We start from the raw sequence: 2,319 nt of genomic DNA, 5'->3' as shown, positions 1-2,319 counted from the left end.
TTGTAGTAGTCTGGCAACTCTGTATTTTGTCGAGAGGAACTTGAAATCCCTGCTTTGTCAGTGGCTCGGTAGGGGCCTCCAGCACTACTAAGGGCTGACTAATAGGACATTGGGCTAATTCAGAGGAGTTAATTTCTACTCTAGAAAAGGAGATACCCCCCCACAAAAGTTCTCTGAAGTTTTCAATCTATTAATTAGGTGGGTTTGCTTGCCAGAAGGTAAAGCTCCAAATGATTCAATTAGATTTGTTTCCATTGGTTTGAAGTAAAATCCCATAGCTGCCTTAGTAGTCTCATCATTTGGGCCCTTTATCTGATGATTAATAGAGAATGAGGAAGGAAAAGTCACTTGCTGAGAAGATGAAACAAGATCAATGAGCATAGGCCGTTCACAAGACTTTTTATATTTATTTATTATTTATTTATTAAATCGATTTTTATCCCACCCTCCCTGCCACAGGGTCCCAGTCTTTGCCCAGATAAAGAAGACTTACTAGGAATTAAAGGGACTACCTGTCTGTGGCTACAGTTTCTGTTTCCCTTTCTTTACATCTCTTCAACCACAGAGGGAAAGAAAGGAGACATCGTTGTGCCCTTTAAGTGAATTAGTATTTCCTATCATTTCTGCCCCTTGACCCCCTCACTCTGCCTTTTGACTCCATCAGCTCTGTCTCTGGAGACAGGGGCTATACCCTTGATGGCACTGGTCCCGTTGCTGAGTAACTGGGAGGGGCTTGCCCCTTTCCAGATATGTGCCTTTCTGGATTTGGTTCTGTCCTTGGTGGCTCCCAACAGCTGCTTCAGGAGAACCTGAATATCACTCCATGTTCCCTGTTCTTACCTTCTCCGAGTCTCGATGCATTCAGGCACTCTATCTCCAGTTCCAAGGGTAAGTTGCATTCCATGCAAGCACACTGCATAAAGTCTTTGAAGACGGAAGTATCGGCACCAGCACTTCTTTGAAACATGTCCAGGGCTAAGGAGACCTTCTCTCTGTGGTCAGCAACCCCTTCGAGCTGACTGAAGTCCGCCTGTGGGAGGAGCTGCTTGGCTTTCTTCAGAACCCACTCAGGACTGAGGAATTCCACCAACTGTGGCCAAGCATTGTGGACTGCCTTCTGGACGGATTCCTCATCCATTTGGGGTGGGGGTTGGGAAGGATGTGTGGGACTGGAGAAGAAGCTAAATGACTGCAAGGTCCACGGATCAGGACTGGAATGAATTTTTGTCCATTTGCCCTGTTCAGACTTAAGGCAAACACGAGGTCTCTGTCTTTGGAACAACTCTTCCGTCACATTGTCAAAACTGAGATTTAGAAGTTTGACAAGCGTTTGTGCTCATCGACTTAACACTATCCTGAGACAACACATACTCTCTTCAGCTGTGACTCATTTAGACTTCCACAGGTAAGCCGAGTGGGTTTGCAACCCTTAAAAAGGAGAGAAAAAGGAACAAAAAATGTAAACAGGTTGAAAAGGTCTGACCAGGCCAAAGGAACACTGCAAATGTAAAAGGAGCATGTTACTATCCGATGAAGCAAGCACTGACTCACAGAAGCTTATACCCCCAAATCTTGCAGGTCTCTAAGGTGTTACTGGACTGGAATCTAGCTCACGTTACATTCTGGGCATTAAATGCAACCATGTGAAAGCCAAAATTCAGAAACCTCCTGAAACAGGCAGAGGAGGAGCAGGGGAAGGTAGAGCTGTCTTTCTCCACCCGTTGCTTACCTCTGCTGATCTTCCTGAGCTGCTAATGGTCCCTATTGCTCATCTTCCCAACCCCAACCCCTAGAAAATACTAACAAAACGAGAGAGGCATAAATCAAGAAATGGATGGAGAAAAGGTGCCAGAAGTTCTACACTCCCCCCAACTTTCTCTGCCTTCCTCTGAGAGAGACTTCACAGTTGCAATTACTTTTTGCACACTAGGGGTAATGTGCAGCCAAGCTCTGCCCATCCATTCACCCAGAAAGAGTGATGGGATTTCAAGAGATGTGGCTCCATATGCAGCACAGTCACCCATCCCAGCTCCCACACAGATAATTTCTAGCATTATCTGGGGGATCCGTGCTGACATCTGATCACACACAGGCTTATTTCACTGGATCATTCTTCCTCAATGTGAAAGATCACACTAACAGTGTGGGCGATTTCTCACTAGAGCTGCCTCGCAGCGCAGCACTGTTTGCCCCAACACAAACATGTCAATTTCACACCCGAGGCTGTGGGGCTGCATTTGACTCGGGGCTTCGCCCGATTTCCTCCGCAGTTTCATGATCCTCAAAAACCAGGATCACGAAACTGCGGAGGAAATCGGG

At 46.3% G+C, this 2,319-nt stretch overlaps 1 protein-coding gene across 1 annotated transcript in view; it reads right to left on the bottom strand.

Annotated features, from left to right (window-relative positions):
* NLRC5 (NLR family, CARD domain containing 5) overlaps positions 1 to 1,352 on the bottom strand; it is a gene marked incomplete at its 3' end in the record, with an annotated part of 46,713 nt that extends 45,361 nt beyond the window's left edge. The window contains exon 1 of the mRNA XM_015421392.1: positions 841 to 1,352. Coding sequence (XP_015276878.1) covers positions 841 to 1,138 — 298 coding nt within the window. The remainder of the gene's footprint in view (positions 1 to 840) is intronic.
* Between the last annotated feature and the right edge of the window lie 967 nt (positions 1,353 to 2,319).

Source organism: Gekko japonicus, unplaced genomic scaffold (assembly GCF_001447785.1).
Source record: "Gekko japonicus isolate JY-2015 unplaced genomic scaffold, Gekko_japonicus_V1.1 scaffold674, whole genome shotgun sequence".
Classification (NCBI taxonomy): domain Eukaryota; kingdom Metazoa; phylum Chordata; class Lepidosauria; order Squamata; family Gekkonidae; genus Gekko; species Gekko japonicus.
Note: the sequence above shows the minus strand (reverse complement) of the source record. Positions and strands in the feature narration are given on the sequence as shown.